Below are 24,660 nucleotides of genomic sequence, written 5' to 3' on the forward strand. Positions count from 1 at the left end.
GGGAGGAAGTTTACTGAGGGACTAAAAAGTCTCAGGGTAAGGCTTGGAGGCTGAATGCTGGGTCACTAAGGGACGAGTATGCAGAAAGATGGCATGACCATAAGGTAATTGGACATGAGTATGGATCACCAGGCATCATATACCAATGACAGTGCACACACACACACACGCACACACACACGTGCACAGAGACAACACAAGGTGAGGAGAGAAAGAATGAATGAGGAGCCATCCCATCCCCACACTCCTTCTCTCCCAACGTTTTGCTGTAATAGTGACTACCTCTACTATTCCCACAAGGCAATTCCCTCCTGACCACTTCTGGATTCCCAGCCTCTGGCAAGGAGGGGGCTGGGGCTGGGTAATGGGCTCTACAGAAGCAGCCACTGCCTGGGGGGGCTGTGGGACCCTCTCACCTCTTTGGGTTGCTGTTTGCCAGCCTGCTGCTGGGTGAGGAGCTGTAGGTGAAGCTGCTCTTGCTGTTTCTTGTAGTATTCCTGCAGCTGGAGGGAGAAGCAGGGGTGGGAGTGGGTTACCACCCAGCAGGGGACTGTGGATTCCCTCTCCCTGTGGGCTCCTGAGGGCAGGAGAGGGGAGTTTCACTGAAACATGGCCTGGTAGGGAGACATTGGTTTTCTCTCCCCAGTCAGCTCTGAGGGTCCCTGAGCAGGACTGGGTGCAGAAGGAGGGGGTAGGGCAGAGGAGGCTCGTCCCACAGCTCAACACCCCTGCTCTTGGTGGATCTCTTGAGTAGGCCGTGGGAACAAGATGCCAGGGTGTTCCAGTACTTTGCCCTTCCTTGGAGTTCAGCAGGCAGAAGTGGGGCAGGCAGCAGGGAAGGCACACTAGGCGCGCTGTGGGGGCAGGACTGCTGGGGGAGAGGTCTGACCTTTGACCTCTGCCAGCTGCCCTGGAGGAATGCAGATCAGTCTGACCAGAGCTCAGGTTTCTCCTGGCTCTGGCCCTCAGCTATGGGGATAAAGAGCCCAGAGAGGGTGGCCAGGCAGAGGAGGGACTCATTGCCCCAGCCTAGACTTACCTGCTGGAGCATGAGGGCTTGCTGCTGCTGGAGCAGGGCTTGCAGCTGTGGGGGTGACAGAATCTGCTGCATCTGCTGGGGGGTGAGCATCTGTGGTGACATCATGGCCACTGACACGGGCACCTGCAGGATTCAGCCATTAGCCGGGTCACCTTGATCTCACAGAAAGGCAGCACCCAGGGCCCCACCATAGAGTGGCACAGTGGCTCTGAGTGAGATAGCCTGGGTTGAAATTCAGGGTCTGGCACTTCCTGACTGTGTCTCTTTAGAAAAGTGACTTACTTCCCTGCTCTGTTTTTCTTGTCTCTGAAATGAAAATAGTAATACTGCCTACCTCTTATGGTTCCCATGAGGATTGGTAAGTTAATGCTTTAGAGCCTGGCGCACAGCAAGTGCTTATAAGGGTTCACTATTATAGCAGGATGCGCTGTCCGTAGGACAGGACTGATCAGCAGAACCCAAGCTGGAGGGTTTGTACTCCTTAATCTTGCTCAGTCTACTCTAAGACCACTGCCTGAAAGATGCAACTCACTGAGAGGGCAGTCTACAGCCATTGGAAAGACTTAAAAGTGGCCCATCTGACACCGGGACTTGGATTTTTGCCCCCGATCACACAAACATCACCTTCTGCAGTAGAACTGTCTAAATGGCACACTCAGTGGCTCAGAGCTGGAGTGTGCGTGGGCATGTGTACATAATTTTGTCTAAGGTGAAGTGGAAATAACAGCCAGCAGGGAGTTATGAGAGCAGGCTTCTACTCTTCTTCCCTCTGTACTGAACTTGCCTTGGGACCTTGAGGCAAGCCATCTGCCCTCTCTGGGCTGTCATTTTCCCTAAACAGAAAACACAGGGATTGGGCTATAAGAGATGATGCCTCCTAGCTGGAATATTCGAGATTCCCAAAGTAGAGCAGCTTTCTTTCTCCTGGTCTGGCTTAGGCCTCTATAGGAGGCCAAATGAATCCAGCTACAGGAAAAGGTTCAAGGAAAAGCAATGACATCATTCTTTTCCCACCCCCCCTCCCCTGAAACCCCCAGGCTTGTACAGTCATGGGCAGGCAGGTCTAGGCTACTATGTTGTCTTGTTGCCCTACGTTAGCAGGACAGTGCCCTGTTGGGGTTATCTGCCACCCACCATTCTGTGAGCCTCACATATACAGGAATCTTCTCTCTCTCCAAAGTCCTGGCAGAGTGCCTGGCACACAGTAGGTTGTCACTAAGTGTTTTTTACTCTGAATTGAAATGCCTTCTCCAGCAAATCAGAGGCCCCTCTGCTGGCCCTGGGGCAGGTAGGGAGGGGTACAGACCCAGCCCAACCAGGGAAGAGTATGCAGGGACTTGTCCTAGTGGTGACAGGTTAGGTTCCCAGGGGATCCTCCCCCAGGCTCAGCCCTACCTGTGGGTCAGGGGAGAAGGAGTTGGTTTTCTTCCCAATCCTTACTACGGGAAGAACTCAGCCTTGAACCACCCCATAAGCCATGAATTAGGAAATCCCCAGGTAGAGGAGCAACCAGGGAGGGACAGTGAATCCAAGGATGTCAGAGAACCCCACTCCTCCACCCCAATACTTCTTGCCCGCCCATAACTAGAGCAGAGTCCCATCCTGGGCCTTATGCCTTTATCCCAGGCTGTCTCTGTCCAAATGGGCCAGAAAGGCATAACACCTAGCTTTTTAGTAATGGGTATACCCAGAGAATGAAGGCGCCCATGGACCTCTAATCCAGGGGGCGGTGTGTCACATTAGCCCTTGGGAGTGGTTATGTTTCTTCTTTCCCCATTTCTTCTTCTTATTTATTTTTTTTTTTTGGCCGGGGCTGGGTTTGAACCCGCCACCCTTGGCATATGAGGCCGGCGCCCTTCTCCTTGAGCCACAGGCACCACCCTTCTTTCCCCATTTCTACCAATGAGATCAGAGAGGTCTAGTGGCCTTAAGTGGCAGGGCAGGGATTCAAGCCCAGATGTGTGTACTCCATGGTTCCCCATGTTTCCAGGTCCCACACTGCCTGCCCCACACCTAGAGCCAGTGTTGAGATGGGTCAGGGAGAGCATGTGGAAATGGGACGTTCAGGGGGCTGAGGTATCCAAGGGACCAATAAAGCTGAGATTACAAAGGCCAACTTCCTTCTCTACAGTTGTATCCTGGAAGTAGTCTCCAGAAAGCCAAGCTACAGGAGTGTACAGTCCTTGCTTTCTGAGGGGGCCTGGAATTGGGGACAGACAATGGTACAGATCCAAGCCCCCTTTGCAGAGCCAGCCCTGCAGAGGATGCTGCAGAGGAGGGAGGGGAACTGGCAATCTTGGGGCTACATTTGGCCTTCTGGATCCTTGAATGTAGCCTTTTGACTAAATCTAAATTTTACAGAATAAGTTCTTTTAATACAAGATTTATCCCATGAAGGATTTGTTCTATGAGTCTGGATTTGGTTGAAGAGTTACTTGGGGACCTGGAGGGCCAGATGTGGCCTTGAGGCCATAAGTACCTGGTGGTCATCTCAAGGTGGCCCAATGCGATCAGGAAGGCGCACTGTGGTAGCTACCACACACTGATTTCCCAAGCTGGATGACCTCATTCACCTACTCCCCATGCCCCTTGAGTTCTTAGAACTGAGCTGGAGTTCCTTTGGTGTCCCTGCTAACCCCTCACCAGGCTGAGATGTATAAGGATGGGCATTCTGCAGCTAGTAAGACTCAGTGAGGGCCGTGAGTCACCAGCTGGAGAGCTGCCCGGGCAGCTAACTGCTTACTAAAGCCCTGACAGTGTTAGCCCAGGCCAAATGCTGGCAGCTACCCCAGCCCCTCCCTTAGGGACACCCCTGCTCAGGCTCCTGAGCCCTCCACGCACTATGAATATAGTATGCTCGGCTAAATGCCTGACGGGAAGGAACAGGGCCAGTGCCTGACATAAAGGAAGCTTATTTAGGGATGGATATAATTTGGTGCCACACTCACCAAATGGGGTCTGGAATCCCAGGGTGAGTGGGGAGCAATGTGTTGAGATCAATCTGGAATTTGGTTTGAGTTAAACTCCCTTGCAAATGACCAGAAGGAAGTCCTCAGACTAATTCTGGGCTGGTCATATGGCAAAAGAGATAGTGCTGGGATAGCAAGAACAACTTCTGGAAATGTCAGACAGGGGACAGGCAGAGTCAAGAGGCCTGGCCCTAGCCACCTCCCCATCCCCAGCCACCTATACTGCCTTCCCTGCTGGACCTCTTTCTTCTGGGGCCCAGGCCTGTACATAGCCAGACAACCTTACTAGGCTGGAGCTGGAGACCTGACATGGTTTTAGGAATTCTTCTGAAGCTGGTCCTGGAGGACAGTGGTGGAGACTGTGGCTGGGAAGTACATGGGTAGGCAGTCCTGTTGGGAAGCAGAGCAGCAGCATGCTGTATGGAGCGCTGGGAAAGGGGCTGCCATTGGTCTCCCTTCATTGCCCATTTGACTCAAGCTCCAAGTCAAGAAAATACACTTTTCCACTTGGGTGAGGAGGCTGGCCCTCCTCTATCCCCCTCACTGGCCTTGCAGTCACAGAAAAAATACTTCTAGGCCCTGGTCCCTGCCTGGGGACAGAGATACCACCTTCTTGAAGATTGTAAACTTAGGGGTAGAGGTAGAAAGCGAGGAAAGTATCCAGAGTTGGAAGAGAAAGAGAGGGATTGACAGTCAGGCTGCAGGCTCCTGGGGAAGCTCAGATATGCCTTGGAACCCCCATCTCCCTGATACCCAGGGAGCCATTGCCTGGGCTGCTGTTCCTGGGAACTATTGGTGTCCACCCCTGTGCTAAGTGCAAAGGAGCATCAGAATGTAGTGATTACAAGTGTGAGTTCTGGAGCTAGTTGTTAGGGTTCAAATCTGGGCTCTGCCCTGTATTAGCAGTGTAACTTTGGACAAGTTCCTTCATCTCTTCACCTAGGCCCCAGTTTCTTCACTGCAAGATGGGGCTAATAGCACCACCTATCCCACAGGATGAGATAATACTTGTAAAGTGCTTGGTGCGTGCCTCATGATAAGTGCTCTGTAAATGTCAGTTGTTAGTTTAGGAAGTACTTGGAATTGTTGAATGAATGAACCAATTTATCAATTTTGGGGAGGAAAGAAGGTAAGGAGAGAGAGGCCTGAGAAAAGAATCAAGTATTGATCCTTACGTGCTTCAGACATCCTACTTCTGATACCTTGCTAGAAGGTCTTTATGCCTGACTCGGCCCCTCGGACTACCACCAAGCTCCCTCCTGTCTTGGGTCAGCAGGCCCTTCCTGGGTTGGGGGAACATTCCTATTGCCCAGCCTTCTCCTCCTTATTCTTAGAAGGGGTCACCAGGCTAGGCGCAGGGTGGGGAGGATTCAGAGAAGTAGCCCAAGGGCCACTTTAGACCCAGAGAGTATACGAGAGGGTAACTTGTCCAAAGAGAACCAATCCTGGTACCACATGGGTATTAGGACCTTTTATATCATTCTGGTGGGTTTCAGAACTTTCCACTCTTCCTTTATTGATTTTCCAGATTTTGTCTACCCCTCTTTGCCCAACTCTTCCCCTCTGAGGGTTGTCTCATTAGGCTCAAGAATTTTAAGAGGGCTACTGCGGAGGCCGCACATCTATCTGGCACCTTGAACTTTTCCAAAGCAATTTCTGAACATAAACTCATTTTATATAAAACCTAGACACTTTGTCAGAGCACTGGAATCTCCCCCAGGACAAAGCCAGGTTCTGGGTCCCTCTCTGAGCACCTGCACCCCACCTCACCCTCCTCACTTCCCTCAGCACTTGACCCCAGACTCAGACTCCAGAGTGCCTCTGGCTTGGGGTCTCTGTGCAGGCACCTCTTACCCTTCCTCCCTTAGATAAACTTCCTTCCAAAGCTCTGCTTAATCCTCTCTCCAGTCCCAAGCTTCCAAGCTGCTGTGGAGTGGGTGGGGAGTGAGGGTGCTGGGCTATTGGTGGAGGGGGAGGGATGTGGGCTGCCTGAGTTGTGACCCAACCCAGACTCAGACTGCAATTCTCCCAAGTTCTTTGTGACACAAAAGGTAAACAGAAGGCCTGCCCCCCCCTTCAGCCCCCTTCACTTCCTACAGATCTCCCCTCCCCCAGCCAGCCAGATGGGCTGGCAAGTGGGGGGAAGGGGAAAAAAGGGCAGATTGTGTAAAGAAAAACAAAAGAGACAGAGAGACACTAAGAGACAGGAAATGTAGAGAGACTGGGACAGAGTCAGTGAGGGAGTGATAAGGGGGAGACCAGGTGACGGATTGTAGCAACCAGGAGGGGCTGAGACCAAGACATGGAAACAGAGAGGGACAGACAGGGTAACCCACAGAGACACAGAAACAGAAGTGACTGAGAGAGACCCTGAGGGAAAGAGGCAGGGGAGGAAACAGTGAAAAGGTACAAAGAGACAGTGGGAGCAGCAGACAGAAAAAACTTTGAGTGACAGAGACAAAGAGAGAATGAGCTAGGGGAAGGCCCTGCAGATCAGGTGGAGACAGGGAAAGTCCACCCCTTGCAGGGACTGAATTTCCTTCTGGAAAGATGCCCACTTTTTGGCATTGGGGGCTGGCAAGAGCAGTCCAAGGGGTCCCTGCCCTTCCTCTGAGCCAGGCCCACCCCTCCAGACCTGGCCTGAGCCCAGCCCAGCCCAGCCAGCAGGATGCCCTCCTTCTCACCTGCACAGCAGAGGCAGACTGTTTGCTGTCATTGTTCCCCGGGGAGCTCAGGCCTGAGGCCTGCTGCAACAGGAACTGCCTGGCCACCTGGAGAGCCTGCAAGACAGGGGCTGAGTCAGTGCTGCTGCTGCCTCAGCAACGGCCCTGGGTGGGATCCAGGACTCAGGGAGAATTTGGGGTGGCAATGGGGAGGAGCTCTGAGTAAGTTGGAAGGTCTTGATGAAAGGGTCATGAATCCAAGTGAGCTGGGGCAAAGACAGAGGTAAGAGAAGAGTTGCTGGGGTTCAGGGATCACAGCCTATAGGGACTCATCCTGAGACTCAATGAGGTTTTCCTTAGGACTCAATGGGGACAGTAAACACAAGAGCCAAAGGTCAAAATGACTCCAGAAGAGTATGTAGGGTAGATTTGGGGTACTGGTACTACTGTTGAGTATCTACTATGTGCCAGTATGTGTCAGGCACTTTACAGACAATAGCTTACTTAATCCCTCTTTGTAAGGCTGTGAGGTAGGGATTATTGACCTCAATTTTGCAGATGAGGAAACTCAGTGTCCAGGAGATTGAGAAGTTTGTTCAACATCATATAGCTCAGAGGTGTCAAGAGTCAGGTTTGAGCCCAGGAAGCCTGCTCCGAGACCATCTGCTCTAATGAGTGGTCAGTCTGGGGCTAAAGGAATAGAGTCTGCTGTGGAGTTAGAGCACACAGGTGGGGGGAATGAGGGCAGAGGCAGTGGCACAGGGTCTGAGCATTGCATGGCTAAGTTCAAGAAATGTAGGTGCAAGGCACTGTGGCCCTGGTGGAATTCAATCAAGTCCTGAAGGATGTCCAAACTATTGGCAGAGATGCATGGAGCACTGTGGTCTGGGCTCAGAGGACGTGGTGGCTCAGACTGGACTCTGAGCTGGAGGGTTCTTGGGAGTGGGAAGTACATAGTTTGCAGAAGGAGCAGCCCCAGCAGGTCAACATGATAGTCAAGGAGTCAGGGGGCCCAGGAGGTAGGCCCACAGGCGATGAGAGGTCTAGTAGGAAAGTGAGGGGTTAGGGAGGCTTAGGAAACTCTCTATATGGCCAGTTGAACACTCAATCCCCTCACTCTGGGTCAGTGTAGGGTTCATAGGCAGGGGATGTGGGACCTATGGTGAATCCACATTCCAGGAGCACAAAACCTGTCTTCTTCCAGGTTCCTCAAGATCCCCTTGAGAGGCACAGTTCTGCCCAGGCCCTTGACATGGAGCTCTGCCAGTAGGCAGACCTGGGTTTGAATCCCAGCTGTCTGGCTTACCAGCTGTGACCTTAGGCAAGTTACTCCATCTCTCTGAACTTCAGGCTCCTTTTCTGCAAAACTAGGACACTATCCATCTCCAAATTACTGGGGGCATTAAAGGACCAGTGCCTGGCACCTAGTTGGCATTCGGAAAGTGTTCACTCCCTTCCCTTCTCATTAATCTCTCAACAGCTCTCCACTTCACTTCCTCCAGCCTCTCCCTCACAGAGCCTCGTGCCCTGTGCACTTATTAGGCACAATGCGCCCACTTGTGGCTCACTTACCATCTGTTCACACAAATTCTTCTTTATTTTTTTTTGAGACAGAATCTCACCATGTGGCCCTTGGTGGAGTGCTGTGGCATCACAGCTCACAGCAACCTCAAACTCTTGGGCTTAAGGGATTCCCTTGCCTCAGCCTCCCAAGTAGCTGGGACTACAGGCACCCACCACACACCCAGCTATTTTTTTGTTGTTGTTGTCATTGTTGTTTAGTGGGCCTGAGCTGTGTTTGAACTGTCAGCCTCGGTGCATGTGGCCAGCACCATAACCACTGTGCTATGGGTGCCGAGCCAGCAATTTTTTTTTTTTTTTTTTTTTTTTTTTTGAGACAAAGTCTCAAGCTGTCACCCTGGGTGCCTGGGTAGGGTCCACACATACTTTTGTTTTTTTCTCATATGGGCTTCTAGTCTCTTATTCCACCACACGTACCTTCAAGGGAAAACCTTTTAAGGGGGGTGGGGATGTGACATTCATAGTTCACGAGCAAACACGAGTGACCACTACTGCCGAGCCTCCCTGAGGCTCCCATTTGGTTCACCTCAGGATGGTATCTACTCAGGAGAAGCAGAGAGGATGCCAGGTGGTCATCAGGACGGAGGCCCTGCCACTACCGTCTTGCTTTACGGACTTCTCCAGACCTAACCACAAATGCTCTTTGTTCTCCAAAGGTGGAGGGAGGGAGGTGGGGATGCACAGGGTCTAAGGCCAGGGGCAAATCTGGCAGAAGAGGATAGCTCAGAGGAGCTGGACAGCACAGGGGACCAAAAGGGGCACTGGCCAGGGTGGGGAGATCCCTGGTGGGTAGTAGAGGAGGGGCTTCCAGGGCAAACAAGAGAGAAGGCCCTGCTCAGTCTCCTGGGGTACATGGGGGAGTGCCCAGGGGACTTGAATCCACTCCCCACTGACTCTCTTACTTTGTGGTCTCCTGGAGCATGAAATTACATGATTTATAAGGAAAAAATGACAGGGCCTTGCAATCTCATTCCTATGAGACCTCCTTCCCTGTGACAGGCCCTTCCCCTCTCCCCAACTCCACCTCTGCCTCCAGGCTTCCCTCCCCTTCCTCCTACCTAGCCCAGGACCCTACCTGGTAGCCAGAGGAAAGAGAACCAGGTAAGACCTCAGGCCTGATCCCTCCCCTGACTTCACTGCACAGGTCCGCTCTCACTCTCCACTCCTTCATTTACATTTGTGAATACCTGCTGTATGCTAGGGACCATGCTAGGGGATTCGGAGAAGCAGAACATGGTTCTGTGATGACAGACTGTTATGCAGAGACTGATGGGAGCTGGTCAGCCAGAAGCAGGGCTGGGCCCCAGGGCCCCAGAAGGGCTTTCTCAGACTGGGGGAGTCTGAGAAGGCTCCCTTGAGGAGGTGGCAACACTAACTAGAGTATCACCACCTGAAACGTGAGTTCACCAGGTGGACAAGGAGGGTTGCATCCATCACTCTGCTACACAACTGTGTCCACAATGCCTGCTGGCACTGGGGCCAGTAGATTACCTCTGAGAGACAGGGAATTAATGGACCTGGACCCTGACCCTGACAGCTCCAACCAGATGGAGCCTCCTTTAAAGCACAGATGTTGTCAAGGTAGCTGCAGGCCCTCACCCCCAAGACACAGCAGACGTATGATGCCTACTCACAAAATTCACTTTAGTCTGGGCTGAATACAGGAGGCCAGCAAAGACTGACAAGGAGTTTAACAGCTCATCTTTGTACAGTACGTTGCAGTTTTCTTCTTTTACAGACAAGGAAACTGAGGCCCACAGTCCCATAGCTAGGAAGTAGTAGTATCCAGACACCTAACTGCCCAGCTCTCCCCAAAAGGAATGGCCTTCATGATCTCATGCAGACAGAGTGCAGCGAGGCCTTTGAATGCCTTCCCCCTAATCTGCGTACTTTCAATTCTTTGGGTGGGAAAGGGAAGTGAAGATGGTTGAGTAGAGGGAGAAGACCAAAAAAGAAATCTCCAGGACAAAGGTGGGCTCAATATCTCCTCCCTAGGGACCAGAGGTACCCAAACATGACCCAAGTAGAAAAAGTGTATAGATGCCCACACCAGGGAGAAGCTGTTGTGGAAACCCTGGCAGAGGAAGAAGGGGCTCAGATAGAGCGGAAAACTGGGAGCCATTTGGCCTCTTAAACTCATTTTCTTCCTCCCTCCACCCCTTGGACTGAAAACCAAATGCTCGGCTTGGTGGTTTGGGGATGAGGTCTACCCTTGCTTTAAGGCAGGCAGCACCAACTCGGCACATGGCCTCTGGTCAAGAGAGATCCAGACCGAGCCCTGGCTGCATCATAAAGAGTCACTTTACCTCTTTGAATCTCTACTTCCTCCTTAAGAACTGAACAACCTCAAACTTACATGATTACTGTTAAGAGTACACGGCACAATGTGCATAGAGTACTTAGCACACTGTCTAGCACCCCCTGGGCTCTGGATGAACATTAACTATGGCCACGATTACTGATCTTTACTGGTCATTTACTTGATGCCACTGGAAGGCCTTGCTAACCAAACCCTCTTCCTACTCTTTCCCCAGGAGCCTAAGAACCCAGTCTGTTAATGAAGCTGAACTCTCCTCCCCCATCCCCCATTCAGAAGTCATTAGCAGGATTTCTGCAATTAGGAACAAATGGCTTGTGACAGAGATTGGGGGTGTGTGTGTGTGAGGGGGTGGGAAGGATGGAATGTAGCTATAGCTTTGAGGGCAATAGGGAGCTGCTACCTGAAGAAAAGCAAGACTTGGGGCAATGGAGTCTCTCAGATGGGACCACATCCCCATTTCTGTTTCTGAGAACTGGAGGTTGGGAGTGAAGGGTGGAAGAGGGATCATCCTTTCTAGGGAAGTCAGATGGAGGGCTGTGTACCAGTCCTTTTGCCAGGCTGGATGATTCTAGGTCTGTGTGTTTAGGAGGGCAGGGAAATGATAATCAAGACGAACTTGAAGGGCTGTTGAGAATGAGAAGCAAAAGTGCAGAGACCACAGCACTGATGAGGTGCAAGTGTTGGAGTATGGTCCAGTGTTTTTCAAATAGCTGGTCATGACCCCATGGTGGGTTATAGTATCAATTTAGTGAGTTAAAAAAAAATAAGAACTTGATATACACATCCATTTGCATTTATACTGATCTAGTTCACTTATATAGGTGAGGAAATGGAGATCCAGAGAGGGGCAGTGACTTGCCCAAAGGGAGACGGTGGCAGAAGCAGAACCTGAATCCACCAGGCCTGAAAGTGGGCTCTACATCAGAAGAGGAAGCAAGAGCTGACCAGGCAGGGTGGAGGGTGCACTAGCAAATTCTGGTTTAATTTGGGTTATGGTGAGGGACAGCCTATTAAATAAACAAAATCGAAACTTTTGTCTGCCTCTGGTTCATTTTGGAAAAATCGGATGCAGTCTTATCTAGATTGTCTTGATAATTAATTTTTACTGGGGGCTGGCTGGATTTAGAAGGGGGTACTAAACAGTGTTTAAAAGTGCTGGCCCCACCAGCACTGCTCCAAAACTGAAAAGCATTCCCAGGAAAGTCTATCACCTTTACCTCCTGATCTGCTATTAATTTACTAATAATTAACTTTTTTGGTGGGGTGGCAGAGTCTCACTTTGTTGCCCTTGGTAAAGTACTGTGACGTCATAGCTCATGGCAACCTCAAACTCTTGGGCTCATGCAATTCTCTTGCCTCAGCCTCCCAAATAGATGGTACTATAGACGCCCTCCATAATTCCTGGCTATTTTTAGAGACGAGGTCTTGCTCTGGCTCAGGCTGGTCTCGAACCTGTGAGCTCAGGCAATCCACCCACCCACCTTGGCCTCCCAGAGTGCTAGGATTACAGGTGTGAACACCACACTGGTCTAATTTACCAATAATTTAACAAGCAGTTATTAAGGCCCTTGCAGGGGTATTAGGGACCTAGCATACTTGCTTTTATGGGGTGCACATTCTGATGGGTTGAGACAGACATTAGACAAAGAGACAAGCAAACTCTGAGGCACTGGTGTTATGCAGAGGACAGCTGGCTGGCTTTGGGATGTGTGGCCAAGGAAGGCCTCTCCAAGGAGACATTTAACATCAGAAGGAGGCAACTCTTCCAAGGGACAGTGTTCAAGGTGAAGTATAACAGATGGGACAAGGGCCCTGAGGTAGGGAAGGGTTGGTGCATTATGAATTAAAAAGGCCAGTGTGGCCAAGCAGAACAGCCTGAGTTGAAGTTCCAGAGATGTGCAGGAGACAGACCACACAGGGACAATGTTTTGTTTGTTTGTTTTTTTTTGGAGACAGTCTCAATTTGTTGCCCTCAGTAGAGTGCTGTGGCGTCTCAGCTCACAGCAACCTCCAGCTCTTGGGCTTAGGTGATTCTCTTGCCTCAGCCTCCCGAGTAGCTGGGACTGTAGGCGCCCACCACACCTGGCTATTTTTTTGTTGCAGTTTGGCCAGGGCCAGGTTTGAACCCACCAACCTCGTTATATGGGGCCAGCGCTGAGCCACAGGTGCCACCCAGTAATGATTTTTTTTTTTATTTCTATACTTGAAGAAAAATTGCTAGAGAACTCTGAGAAGGAAGTTATAAAATCTTTGAGGGTGGATATCTAACCCACTTCTAGTAAACAGCAGGTGCCTCATAAGTACTCATTGCTTGGAATTAAACAGGAAACACCTCTTCATTTATCCCTCAGAATGCAACTCCTTGGAGCCCAGGTAGGAGGAAAGGGGTACAGGAAGAAGGGGTCAGAGATCAGTGGACCTGTCCACTGAGGGAAATGATCTGGGGAGAGGCATGTTCTTGACCAGTCAGGTTTTGTCCTTCAGCAAAGAGCCATAAAAATGAAATTACACAGAGAATGGGGACAAAGAGGGTGGGGAGAGGAGACCATAAAACCCCCGAAGTGATCCTACACCTTTTCCCCTGGGGAAAAAAAAAAGCTTTTTGGAAAAGGCTGTAAATTTTTTTTACACCAACCTCATAAAAATGACATTGTAGCATTCTCAAATTAGAAACATTAAAATGAAAACCAGCAAGACACAGACAGGCCCACATGGGTGGGAGGCTCACATTCTGGGCACAAGGCTCTTGGTTTCAGGATCCACTCCTCACCTAGGGCCTGAAAAATGCTTCCTCTCAGCAGGGAACTAGACCCTGGCCTCAGGGATGTAAGAATTAACAATAGGCCCAGCAGTATAGAAAAGGGACTGGGTTCCTTCCAAGGGCTCCTTCATTCTCTACCTTCCCCGAGCCACTGGCTCTCAAGCCAGGTGGGCTTCGTACCAGCAGAGGCTAGCTTTGGCCCACTGCCTGTGACCGTGCAGCCCACAGCCTCTCCAGCTCCTCTGGGCCAAAGTCAGCTCTGCAAGGCTGCCATGACAAGCATAGCCTGGAGTCCTGGGTGCCTGGAAGGAAAGGTCTGGCCTTCTGTAAGGAACCAAATCACAGTGGTAGCTAAGAGCAGTGGCGGCAATCCAGTCCCTCACTCCTGGTGGTGTTTTAGAGATGGTTCCCAGACACACATACTGCCTACCCGCCAGCCCGTATTTGTGGAGGTCTCCGGAAATGGGTCTATTCTGAGGGTCTGAGTTCTGAGCCGCTTCTCTCTAGCCACTTCTGCAAGGGGCTGTAAGTATAGGATTTAGAGTGAGGCAAAGGGGGCTTGCAATCTTCCAATTCTTTTCTGAGGACTCCTGCTGGGGCTTCTCAGAATAAAGGCACTCCTGGGGTGGGGGGACTAGCTCACCCACTGAGGGTTGCCTGCCAAGTTCTGCTCAAAATCCTCTATCCTTTGAAGAAAGAACATGCACCTACCTTCCCCAAATGCTTCTCTCGGTCCCCAAAGTCCTAATCAACAGGGACAAGAACTCTGCAATAAAAAGGGGATGTGGGGGGGAAAGGGCTCTCAGAATTCCTTATAAGGAGGGAAGTTAGGAGGCTTTCCTGCTGGTAGAGTGGGCTGGCTCGTTCTTAGTCCTAAGACAACTGGGCTCTGGAGGTCCCTCCCCACCACCCTGGCCCTTTCCTCTCCCCTCATATTACAACTCTGTCCTAGGGGAAATTTCCAATATACAAACAGGGCAGCCTTTGGCTTACAGTGCCCCCGGAGGCATGCATGAAGGCAGATGGTTAAGGCCCTCTCCCCAGCCCTGCCCTCCTCTCACTATGACCAGGCCAAGGAGGGAAGAGCAGTGTCTATGCCTTCTCCAGCAGCTGGCATGAACTCTGTGCAGTCCCTAAGCCTCTTCTCTGGGGAGGTCAGACCCCAAGTCTCTGTCTTCCACCAGGCCCCCAATACCTCCTGAGGAGGGGCTCATTCTCCAGAAGGAAAAGGAGAATCCCAAAGGTGTGGGGTCAGACAGGAAACTGTACAACCAGGGCATGAGAGTTGGAGTCCTAAAGAGAAATGGGCCCCAGAGTTGAAGGCTGAAGACAACCATCGACAGTGTGTGTGAGTGTTGTGGGGGGAGATGGAGGCTAATTCCCCTCTGAATACTCCCCTGCTACCCCCACCATCCCTCCAAGTAGCTAGGGCAGAGGAGGGCCAGATGGGGGAGGAAAAGGAAAGAAAAGTCTCTTCCATTCTTCTTCTCCCCTCCTCCAACTCCCTGACCACCCCCCCATCTCTTAGAAGGGGGGTAAGATAAAAGCCTATTAATGTGCAGAGCCCCCAACCCTTTTGAATCTCCTCACAGGATGTGAACAGGGTGGGATTTGGCCCAGTTGCCATAGCAACTACAGTGGGAGTTCCCAGACGCTAGGCAACCCTCCTGTGACCCTCACTGACCTGTCACCCCTGCAACCCATGGACAATGGGAGTGGCGCTCCAGAGGCCCAGGACGCCTTTGAGAGCTGCCTTAGCAGCTCTGCTTGCCCCGCCCCACTCGGCTCAGCTCTCCTGGCCCCAAGTCCAGCTCTTTCTGGCCAGTGTCCCCAGACTAGTCCCCACGGCTTCCCCTCCCAAAATCTGGTGCATGATTTCCCCAGGCCTCATTGCCCCCATCACAGAGTCCAGAGGGTATTTGTGGGGTCCCTGGGGATACCCCCATGCACTGGGAACATTTTTATACAAGCAAAATCAGATAAAATACAAGAGCAACCTTCAAAGAAGAACCATCATATAGGAGAAAACTTAGCAGTGGGGCAATGCTGCAGAAGCATTTGCCTTGGGGAAGGAGGGGGACTGACGGGCAGTGGTTGCCTATAGTCAGGGTATTCTTTAACAGCTGATAGGCATCACCACCTCCAGCTGGCCAGTATAGTGCCAGGTGCAAGAGAAGGCTCAAGGCATGTTTGCTGAATGACTGAATGTTCTAGGCCTAGCATACTCTCTGAACTTCTAAGGGCAGATTCTCCATGGGGGTGAAACTGCAGACATGGTGAAAGCCTCTAGGACAGAGGAGGAGGCTGGGAAGAGGGAGCTGGAAATGGGGACCCTGATGCCGAAATGGGGTAGCCAGCCAAGGACCCCCTCTGTCTAGTCAGACCTGGCATGGCAGCCACACCAGGTCACCCCCAAGCCTCTGTTTAAACAAGCTCGCAGCCTGCTTGTTACATGGAAACAAGCACCTGCTCTCCGTCCAAAGTGACGTGGCCACCCTCTTCAGCATTGTTTGTTTCAGCCTAAAGTCCTGTCACAGACCTGACTTCTGACTTGCCCTGTTTATCTCTTTCTCCTCTATCAACTCCTTACTCCCAGGGCTTGTTTACCGACAGCAGAAGGAAAGGGCTGGAGAGAGAGATGAACAAAGGGAGAGAGGCCTGGAGACCAAGGAGGGCACAAGGAAGACAGGACACGCATGGTCTACAGACCTTCTCCCAGCTCCTTCCTAAAGAGTTCACCGTTGGTGCTACAGCAGCTCATTGGGGCCAGTGGGCAGTGCTTGCCTTTTTTTTTTTTTTTTTTGTACCATTTTAAGAGTCCTTTTAGGTTGGGAATGAAGTGGTATTATTTACCTACAGACATTTATTTAGCACCTACTACATTTAAGGCCTTGCCCCCTCCATTTCCCATAAGAACTTTTAAGTGGCACAGAGCAAAAATGAGGCGGCTGGCTCATGCCTATAATCCTAGCACTCTGGGAGGCCTAAGTGGGTGGATTACTTGAGCTCAGAGTTCAAGATCAACCTGAGCTTTGTGGCAGGCACCTGTAGCCCCAGCTACTTGGTAGGCTAAACCAAGAGAATCACTTGAACCCAGGAGTTTGAGGTTGCTGTGAGCTATGATGCCACGCCACTCTACCAAGGGCCTAAACGTGAGACTCTGACTTTAAAAAAAAATAAATAAAGGAAGAGGCTGCGCTGAGCAACCTAGACCAGGAACTGAGAGACTGGGGTTTTGCTGCAGTCTTTTTTGTTTTCTTTTTCGAGACAGAGTCTCACCCTCTTGCCCAGGGGTTGAGTGCTGTGATATCATAGCTCACAGTAACCTCAAACTCTTGGGCTCAAGCAATCCTCTTGTCTCAGCCTCCTGAATAGCTAGGACTAAGACACCCCTCCCCCCAACAATGCCCCACAGGCTAGTTTTTCTATTTTTAGTAGAGACATGGTCTTACTTTGTTCAGGCTGGTCTTGAACTTCCGAGCTCAGGTGATCCATCCACCTTGGCCTCTCCGAGTGCTAGGATTATAGGTATGAGCTACCAAGCCTGGCCTTCTTTTTGTTTCCTTTTGAGACAGAGTCTTGCTCTGTCTCTCCAGCTAGAGTATAATGGCGTCATTATAGCTCACTGCAACGCTTAAACTCCTGGCAATCCTTAAACTCCAAGCAATCCTCCTGCCTCAGCCTCCTGAGTAGCTGGAACTACAAGTACATGCCACTACATCCAGCTAATTTTCCTATTTTTTATAGAGACAGGGTCTTGCTCTTGTTCAGGTTAGTCTTAAACTGTTGGCCTCAAGCGATCCTCTGCCTTCCAGAGTACTGGGATAACAGGCAAGAGCCACGGCACCCAGCCTCACTGCAGCCTTTCTGCCCAGGGGTTGAGTGCTGCGGTATCATAGCTCACAGATGAGCTGTACTACTATCATTATAGATCAATGATCTACAGTAGATTGTAAAATACTACTATCAATATTCCAGGAATGGTGAGGTAAATGAATGACACGGTCTACATGAAAGACCCAAAGTACCAAACAGATGAAAGGCTTGTGTTTGTCCTTTATGGGCTTCCGGGTTGGAGTTGAGAGAGAAGAACCCAAAGGGCCAGGCTCTCTTTCCCATACTTGTTTAAGTAGGAACATCTGTTGTTGGGGGTACAAGAAAATGTTACCCTTGAAGCCCCCCCCCATAACCTTATTCATATAATGGGGATGGAGGGATGGCCCACGAACTTTTAATTGACAATATTTAATTTTAATTTTGCAAGGTTCTTTTCATAGTTTGGAGCTAACAAAACCTTTTTTAAGTCTCAAATATGTTCCTTGGCCCTGGGCACTGTGCCCATAGTGAGCCCAAATGGATAAAACAGTCTTCTGCCTGCTTCAAATCCCCACCCCAGTTTATTTGTGAAACAGATATAGGATTTTCCAGGACTTCGGGATATTCCCCAAAACAAACAGGAATAATTGGAACGTGGAATACGGATGGGAAAACATGGCTCATGTGCAACACAGAACCAAGAAACCTGATCAGTACAGACAGTTCTCTCTCTCCACCCCAAACATCTCCCCAGTTATCCAGAGATTTGTGTTCACTCTTCACTGTAAGTAATTTTTTAAAAAGGAACTTTCTACTTCTAGTGCTCCCCCACCTCTGCCACATTATAAATTTTTCATAGCTCTGCCTGGATAGAGGCACAAGAGGAGAAGAGCTGGCCATACAAAATGGGTGGCCTTGGAGACTTCTGGTGGGGTATGTTTTGCTATTATTTTGATAAAGGGTAGGATTTTGTCCTTTGACCTTCTGTCTCCAGCAGAGGGCACAAACTCTGTGGGTCACTTCCCCAAAAAACCTGCTTAGGAAGGCTTGGGAGATGGCAGCAAACTCCCAAGGACTATCTCTCTGGGGTTAGGAGGCAGGCCCCTCCTGCTCTAGTCTCCACTCTTAGCAAAAGGAAGTGATTTTTGAAGATCACAATTCTGTTCATCACATTGACAAGTCAGTGTATGGAGGGGTTGCACATCCAAAGTGGATATGATACTAGCAGTACTTTAGGTACCCAGGAGGCCAGGGCTTATGGAGGCCCTTGACTTGGCCAAGGTCACACTACTGCTAAGGTGCTGGTGGGACTTGGATCGGCTTTCTTAAATTCCTGCTTTAGTGATGGCTGACCAGCTGAGTGCAGGGGTGCTGGGCTTTTGATGGTGCTGCTTCCATTTGATCTCTGGCTCCAGGAGTGTGGTGGGAAAGGGCCCCTTAGGTGTTATGGAATGGGTATGGGGGAGGAGCCTCCAGTGCCTTGGAGGAGAACAGGAGGGGAGGGGGGTACAGACATCTGTGTACATGAGGCAGGGGTGGGATAGTGGACAATGATATACATGCAGGACCCTGCTTTCCTGTGTTCCCAGCAGAGCCCCCAAGGGCCAGAGCCAGCAGCAGTGATTCCAGGAGTATAGTCAAATAAGGGAGAGAGAATCCCAAGGCCAGGGCTGGCTGGGCCAGTTCTCCTGAACTTGTCAAGCGTGATTCTCCCTTTTCCCCTGGGTGGGGCCAGGACCTGGGGCCCCTGCTCTGTCATCACTTAACTAGGTTCCCTAACCTTGTGCTTCTAGATCTCAGAGAAGCTGGGCTTGAACTCCTGAATTCTGTACTTCAGAGCGGGGATGACAGGGGTGGAGGAGGATAGAGGGACACAGCCAGGAGTTCCTAGTCTGAAGCCCTAAGAATGGAGCCCTGCCTTTGCCTACCTCCCTTGGCCTTCTCCCAACTGCTTCAGCCTCTAATGCAGCGGTTCTCAACCTGTGGGTCGCGACCCCTTGGTAACAGTGAAAACATATCTTGGCATTAGGAAGGTTGAGAACCACTGCTAATGTACTGAAAGCTTAGTATCTTCACAGCTTGGATTTGGGGCCCAGGCAGACTTGGAGATGGAAATGTTTTACAATATAAATAAAGTGAAAACACCCCTGTGCTGTTCTCAACCCTGTTAATTTAGCCAGTTTCCTAGCTGGAAAGTGCAGGCCAAGGGCAGAGGAGCCCATCCATCCAACATGTAGACTCTCAAGCCTGCTGTCCAGGCACCTATCTCTTTTTAAGGCATTTCTGGGGTTGTTCCAAGCTCCACAATCTCAGCCCACCTCCTAACCCAGTCCTACTTCTCTCTTGAAAATGCTGCATTACCCCAGGTTCAAAGTGGCCACAGAATGGCAGGGCACTGAAGGAGAGCTTGAGGCTGGGCAGTTTAGAAAAAAACTTGCTTTACTGTAAAGTAAAGCAAGACTGTCTGGCTGGAAGCAGCAGTGCCCAAGGGACCAGGGTAGAGTGGGATGAAGCCTGGCGTCCCCCTCCTCCCTCTCCAGATGCCCAGGACGGGCACCAGCTCCTACCTGTTGCTGCTGGAAGTGCAGCAGCTCCGTAGGGCTCATCTCACCATTGCTGTCTGCACCAGTGGCCATGTCCCTGCCTGTGCCACCTGCGGCTGTACCTGGGGCCCCGCCACTGCCACCACCATCAGCTTGACCGGAGAGGCTACCCACGCCATTCTGACCAGACGGAGCCGACCTGATTGTCTCCGAGGCGGACTCCACCATCATGTCGCTCTAGCAGGACCTGAAGGAAGGGGAAAATGAGGGAAAAGCTGAGGCTCGAAGCTGGACAGGTAGCAACTAAAGTCCCTTAACAATACAACCACCACTGGATATCCACTTCCCTCACCCCCATCCCATCCCCAGTCCTGGGGCATCTCTCCTCATCACTGGACACCTCACTTCCCTCGCCCCTATCACCCATCCCATGGTGTCTACTTAACTTTCCACAGGCTGTCCTCTCCCTTGGGGGGGTCTGGCCCCTCCCAATGTCACCCCTCCCCTAGGCCTAGGTAAGCAGCAGCTCCAGACTGAAGGTGAGACCTCCCATGCCTCCTCCCCCATATTTTCTTAACTTCCAAGAGACCTGGGCTAGGGAGAGGAAGGGACAAAGTCCTGGCACTGCCCATCAGGGTCCTAAACTTGTTCTGGGCTCTCCCTTCTGGTCAGAATGCCAAAGAATCGGCTGGTAGGGGGTGGGGTGAGGTGTGGGGAGGTCCTATACAAGGAGGCAAAGGCAGAAGAGTTATTCACTAGGGACCCACCGCAATGCTGCCCTTCCCCTTCACCTGTAATGAATTTTGTTTGTTCCCCAGGGCAGGAACTCCTTCCCCAGGTCACAAAAGGCCCTAATCAATGTTTGTTCTACCATTTAAATGGCTACTAGTGGCCCAGGACCTACTGGGGAGCCAGATACTCAGAGGGGAGGGAGGCGTACAATGAAGGAAGCCCTGGTCTCACTTTCCATCTTCCATTTTAAAGCCTTCAGCCCAGTCAGTGCCTGACCAAAAGTAGACCCTCAATAATATTTGCTCACTCTCTACAGGTACTGCAAGTCCTCTCACAAGAACTGTAGGAGATAGTTATCACACAACTTTCCAGTAGGATAAACTGAGGGTCCAGAGAGTTGGATTACTTACCCAAAGCAAAGAGTCAAGGTCTGGATCGTCCCTCACCCACCCTGAAAATACCTCTCAAGGAGTGGCTGAAACATCTCTAGCAAGAGAGGGTGTGATTAGGGCAGTCAAGAGCAATAAGGAGGAGGAAGAGGAGGCCCGAGCTTCTTCACAAGGTTCCACTACCTCGGGGGCTCATACACAGACTGTGATGAAGATGAGGGTGGTTTATGCAAGGCTGTTCTCAAATTTTGGGGGCATCCCCAACTATCCCCAGAGCTACAGTCCCTTGAGAGAAATAGAGATTTCTGTCAAATAGGCAATGTTTGTAATCCACCACTGACTTTCCACATATCTTAAGCTTCCTACACCTCCATTTCCTTGTCTGTAGTAGTACAATGTTTCTCCATATCCACAGGGAGGTTCCAGGACCCCCTCTTGGAAACCATAATCCGAGAAAGTTCAAGTCTCAAAACAGGCCTGTGGAACCCATGGATATAACTGTGTCTCTGCATAGGTGGGTTCTGCAAAGTACTATACAGTATTTTTAGTTTGTGGTTGGTTAAATGCATAGATGTGGAACCCACAAATATGGAGGGCTCACTATTATATATTTAATCCCAGCCTCTTGAATCCTTTGAGTAAATAAAACAGCGTATGTAAGGTACCTGACACAACAAGCCCCCAATATTGACAAGCTCCTTCTCCACCTACCCTAGTTGTAAGGATAAAGATCAGGCAACTCAGAGAGGCAAAGGACTTGGCCCACAGAGATCAGCAAGGGGTAAGAGTGGCCAGCAAGGCCCATGGAAGCCAGTCAGTGTGCTCCTCCTGCTTGATCCCTTGTGGCCTAGGGAGACCCTATAACCACACGGCCTCCCTGACTCAATTGGTGGGTAAGGGTCTAGCAGGTTTAGTTCCTTCCCCAAGGCAGTGGCTCCCAGAAGTATCTGCCTCCTACTCCCCCGAATTCTCTCCTTTCATTCCCTAAGAACTCTTTTCTCTCACGCTGCTGGGCCATTTGCTCAGCTTTTATCCTTGCTGGAGCAGAGAGGAAGAGTGAGAGGGTATGAGGCGGGGACAGACAGCTGCTAAGGGTCCATGGGGAGCCACATCACTGCTCCTGGGGATTCCAGGTGTATCTGTCCCCATGAATCTGTGTGGCTTCCTGGGTTCCTGTGTTCATGAATTTCCCTGTGTGTTCCCAAAGGCTTGCTCTGTCTGCACCTCAGCTACCACTCCACTCCTGGGTTCTGAGAGCAGGGCTTGGGTACAGGCAGGCAGGGAATGACTGTTCCGAAGAGATTGAGCACTTGGTCTCAGGCCTTAATGGCCCTGTCAGCCTGAGGGCTAGTGGCTGCAAAATGATGAATGGGGTGGGCACCATCCTCTACCTGTCAGAGCACAGGGCTCCAGCCTCTTCTCCTCCCAAACCACCCATCCTGGAGCCCTTCTACCCACAAATCACCCACCCTGTAAACCAACAGAAGCACCTTCCCCCACTTGGGCCTCCTCTACATGAGAGGTATGAGGAGACAGCAACCCCAGCCCTGCTGGGGGCGGAGAGCAGCTGCCCACCCTGATTCCAAGTCTACCTTCTCTGAGATCTGACAACTCCTGGGCCCTAGTGGACAAAGACCAGAGCATCAAGGGTGTACGCACTCACAGGAGAAAGGAAAGAGAAGCTGGCAGTTACTTCCTGGGAGTGAGGGAGAGTGCCTCCCTTTCAACACACAGGGATACCATAAAGTTGTAGATCAGACACCAAGTTTGAAAAAAGGAAGGAGTATGCAAGCAGAGGCATCCCTTTCTTTTCCTTTGCTTTTTTTGGGGGTGGTGGTGGTGGTGCAAAACCGATACCCAGTGAACAACGTAATTGCTGCAATGTGCTGTGTAATAATAGCTATTCAAGGGCTGATCATTCATATTAAACAGGGTGAAGCAAGCCTCTCATTTGCATGCTTGAGATTATATGCATTTGAAAAGTCATTTCCGCAGGGTGTACCGAATGGCATTAATTCCCTTGTGGCATACTCCACCCCCCTCCCAGGCCTTCACTGATGACATACACCCATACACCTCCTTCCACGGATCCTGCCCGCCCACCAACACACCCCTAAACCTGAGGGACAGGCACTCCCAAGCCCTCTCTGGGTTCACCTCTGGCCTGGGACACCTGCCCTCCAAGGATAAGCATCTGCAGCCTCACGCCTCCTGCTCATCTTTTCATAGTGTTGCAATGGCACTGGGGTGTTCCCTGCACTGTGGGTGAGCAAGCTCTGGGTGCCTGGGGTCCAGCCAGCTATAGATAGGTATAGGGTGGGGTGCAGGGGGAAAGCTTTGATATCAGTGCCCTAGACATACAAAGGTATGGTAAAAGAAGCTAGTGTCTGTGGGAGCCCAAAGCCTGGCTGCCAGGCTAGGAGAGAAGGCGGGGGACTGGAGATCACAAACAGGCTGTGAATCCTTTGCCTTCCTCCTTCTCTGGGCCTCAATTTCTCTATCTCTACATGGAGAGGTGCTCTTGAAGGTCTCTTCTGACTTGGAGCTCTAGGAGTAAAACTCCCTAGTCCAGCAAGTAGACATGAAACCACACTATTTCAGTGGCTGTTGGGAAGGTCCACTGAAGGTCCATTAGAGTCACAACTGTGGTTTCTTTCCCAAAGGGCTCCACCCAATATAGACCTGAGCTGCTTGCTCTGGTACTGAAGGGGAGCCCTCCGAGAGCCCCCTCCACTCTCCACTCCCTAACCTTCTCAACCCTCCTAATCCAGGCTCCTTCCCCAGTCACCTAGCTCCTCAGCAAAGAGCAACTGAACACCCGAATTAGTGAGGGGAGAAGCGCTGAGAACTGGACCACCTGGTTTCAAGACCCAGCTGTGTGAATTGAGCAAGACACTGCCTCACATCCAAGTCACTGGGCTGCTCTTTCTCCCTCCATATGAGAAGTAAGGTCTTTTCTAGGATTAGCTAAAACTGGAGTTCTCATCCCCTACCCCTGACTTCCCAGACCCCTCTTCTACCACATGTTGGGGACAGTGGAGAGCCAATCAGAGGCAGAGTTATTTTGGGCGGCTCAGGATTTCTGCCTGGGGCTCAGGCCCTGCATTTAGCCAGTTTCTACACCATCCCTCAGAGTTCATTGTGGGGGGGGACCAAGGCACCTAGAGTCTTAATCAGGCCCCTAGGCTCCCGCAGATGCCTTGGAGAGAAAACCAGGTCAAAGCCTCAGCAGGCCTGCTGCCTCTTCTGATTTGGGGGAGCCTCCCTGGAGGATTCTTCAAAGAACCCAGGCAGACCCGTGCGCAATGAGGGACCCCTAGCCTGCCTGGTCGGCTCCCAGACTAGAAGTGATGAATTCCACCAACCTTGGGGCCACGGAGGGTGGGGAGACCCAAGGGCTGAGGTGATTTCGGGGTAGGGGAAAAGAGGGCGCCCCACACGGGGAGAAACCTTTTGTGCCTTTTCACGGGCCCATATGGCGTAGCGAGCATTAATTACCGTAGCTTTTTAATTAACAATCGCTTAATCTGAGCCGTAACATTTGCCACGACACCCTGCGCCTCACCACGAACCTGCGCCATTCACCCTGCCAACTCATCAATTAATTTTTATTGACGTTTTCTTCCCCAAACAGGCACAATACCAGGGTTTTCCAATTAACACCTCCGCGATCTCTAATTAGTGCAATTAACAGACTGATGGATGCCCAGAGTTTACCCGGGAGGGAGGGAAGGAGGGGAGCGGCAGGGCAGCCCCCAGCGCGCTCCCCGGGCGCGCGTCCCGCCGGGCACTCTCGGGCACTTGCGTAGCTGGAGTGGGGATGTGCCCCAGCTCTTCAGGGAGGACG

General features: G+C 51.2%; 1 protein-coding gene across 5 annotated transcripts in view; it reads right to left on the reverse strand.

Annotated features, from left to right (window-relative positions):
- Positions 1–24,660, reverse strand: part of FOXP4 (forkhead box P4) — a 51,942-nt gene that overhangs the window by 13,611 nt on the left and 13,671 nt on the right. For 4 of the 5 annotated variants that reach the window (XM_053602573.1, XM_053602571.1, XM_053602572.1 and 1 more), the window contains exons 2-5: positions 19,717–19,939; positions 6,693–6,788; positions 1,040–1,162; positions 417–503 (exon numbers count right to left, since the gene is read on the reverse strand). In XM_053602573.1, coding sequence (XP_053458548.1) covers positions 417–503; positions 1,040–1,162; positions 6,693–6,788; positions 19,717–19,923 — 513 coding nt within the window. In that variant the 5' untranslated portion in view covers positions 19,924–19,939. Of the gene's footprint in view, positions 1–416; positions 504–1,039; positions 1,163–6,692; positions 6,789–14,044; positions 14,100–19,716; positions 19,940–24,660 lie in introns of those variants that run through there. The other variant, XM_053602574.1, reaches the window with a different exon arrangement.

This window comes from Nycticebus coucang, chromosome 9 (genome assembly GCF_027406575.1).
Source record: "Nycticebus coucang isolate mNycCou1 chromosome 9, mNycCou1.pri, whole genome shotgun sequence".
In the NCBI taxonomy this organism is placed as follows: domain Eukaryota; kingdom Metazoa; phylum Chordata; class Mammalia; order Primates; family Lorisidae; genus Nycticebus; species Nycticebus coucang.